The sequence below is a fragment of the Emiliania huxleyi genome (assembly GCF_000372725.1).
Source record: "Emiliania huxleyi CCMP1516 unplaced genomic scaffold EMIHUscaffold_352, whole genome shotgun sequence".
NCBI lineage: Eukaryota > Haptophyta > Isochrysidales > Noelaerhabdaceae > Emiliania > Emiliania huxleyi.
In genome coordinates, this window is record NW_005199343.1 from 52,097 (window position 1) to 54,068 (window position 1,972).

At 62.5% G+C, this 1,972-nt stretch overlaps 1 protein-coding gene across 1 annotated transcript; it reads left to right on the forward strand.

The window, feature by feature from the left end:
- Positions 1–732: 732 nt before the first annotated feature.
- EMIHUDRAFT_242140 (hypothetical protein) lies at positions 733–1,335 on the forward strand (the record flags this gene model as incomplete). Its single annotated transcript, XM_005772704.1, has 1 exon — positions 733–1,335. The coding sequence occupies one exon, from the start codon at positions 733–735 to the stop codon at positions 1,333–1,335; it is 603 nt and encodes a 200-aa protein (XP_005772761.1).
- Between the last annotated feature and the right edge of the window lie 637 nt (positions 1,336–1,972).

A 1,972-nucleotide genomic window follows, 5' to 3' on the forward strand; every position in this document is an offset into this window, starting at 1 on the left:
ATCCGACCGAGGGGTGGGACGCGTCCAACAGGGTATTGGTTACCTAGGTAACGGTCCAGCGAGCATCGTCAGATCACAGATGAGAGTGGTAGGCCAGATCGACAACCTCGTACGACGATACATTGACCATTGTATGTACAATGTTACACCCTCGCCCAAAGATCTACCCTGCCGGCTGCCGCCCTGCCAGGGCGGACTCCACAGATCACAGTACAACACAGATCACACCAGCCAGCCCCGGCCGCCCCGGCCGCCCTGGCCCCTAACGCCGTAGGCCTAGGCGAGCGCCTACGAGTAGAGGGGCACGACCACGACGCGAGGCGACACACGAAGAGTACTCTAGCCACAAGCGAGAGAGAGCCTCCACCCACACACACACATCGGCACACACAGTCGAGTCCTGAGTCCACCACAAACCATGCCCACAATGCATGATCAAGACTCGCACGTGGAGCTCCAAAATATTTTTCCGGATCCACATCGCATGTCCATGAATCACCCGAAATGCGCCGAATTTGGGACTTGTCGCCCGTCCCCTATCCGCAGATCGGCCGGCCACCCAGCCTGCGGCCGCCTGACGCCTGACACATGCCAAGCCAAGATGGCTTGGCCTCAACTGCCGCAGCGGCACCTCCCTGGGAGGAGGTCTCTACACGCGCCTCCGAAGAGGCGAGCGGCCACCCTGTGACAAGGCGGAAGAGCGTTTCCGCGAGTTGGCTCACTCCTCGGAGGATGCGTGGCCGTCGCCCTAGCCCTGGCAAGGAGGGTGCGATAGACGGGGCAGCACTTGCGAGTGCCGCGTGCGTACAAGTCTCCATCGAGGCTGTTGGTCCCGCCGGAAGCGATGAACGCCCTAGCACAACCGTGAGAGCCTATGTCTGGCAACGGAGGATTGGCCTGTTTCTGCCGACAAAAGTGGACTTGAGCGAGGGAGGCGTGCTCGGTCGACCAGCTACGCTATGCCCTATCCGGCTGCAGTGCGCGACGAGGCAGGGATCAGCGGTGCGGTTTCTCACCGCCGAGCACTTGGAGGAATACATCGCAATGGAGACCAATGTCAAATCTGAAAACTTTCGCTGCTTCTGCTCTGACTGGATATTTTCTACGCACCTGGTCGAGTGCACACTGTGCCGCCACCGAATGCACGTGGAGTGCGCAAACGAGTGGTTTGCTCGGCGAGGCCAACGGAGCTGTCCGTTCTGCCGTCAATCCGACGCCGACGGCACGCTCCTGATTCGGCGAGCCAACAAGCCCGTCGAATTTACAGAGCTCCGTCACGAGACCTGCGCACCCAGGAGAGGCGGGAGAGAGGGCGCGGCGAGAGAAGACGCCTGAGCGTGGGCTGGGCTTCGGCGCGGAGTGGCACACTCTGCTTCTCTATGAGAGCTAGTACGCTAGCGTGTACATAAACACGGACATCGCGTACGCCGTACGGACAGCACGCTAGATCGCGATTTTTTTCGAGGTCAGACCCATTCATGCCTGCACCCTGGCACCACTGTGGACGGTCCATCCTAGGGTCCGTCTGACGTCGGGTAACCGTCGCGGCATAGGTGAGGGTCGGAGGGTAGCATGGCCCCCGCCGCTGAGCGCCCGCCTCCGGCCTCCCGTAGGCGCAGCGAGCAGCGGCAGCAGCTTCGAGCTTGCGCAGCGGCAGTCGTCTCGAGGGCCTCGGCACGCTCCCTCAGCACATCGACAACTGCCAAACTGACCTTCTCCTTGGCCATCTGCAGCGCCGTCTTGCCCTCCTCGTCGCGCAGCGTCATGTCTGCGCCCGCCCGGAGCAGGCGGAGCACGACGGCGGGCTGGTGGTTGCAGTGGGCAGCATTCATCAGCGCGGTGCGGCCCTCGCCGTCCTTAGTGTTAACCTCTGCGCCGGACGGCGCTCATCAGCGCGGTGACGCCGGCCATGTCCCGCTTCTCGACGCTCGCCCCGTAGCACAGCAGCTTCTCGATGATGCAGCCGCGGCTG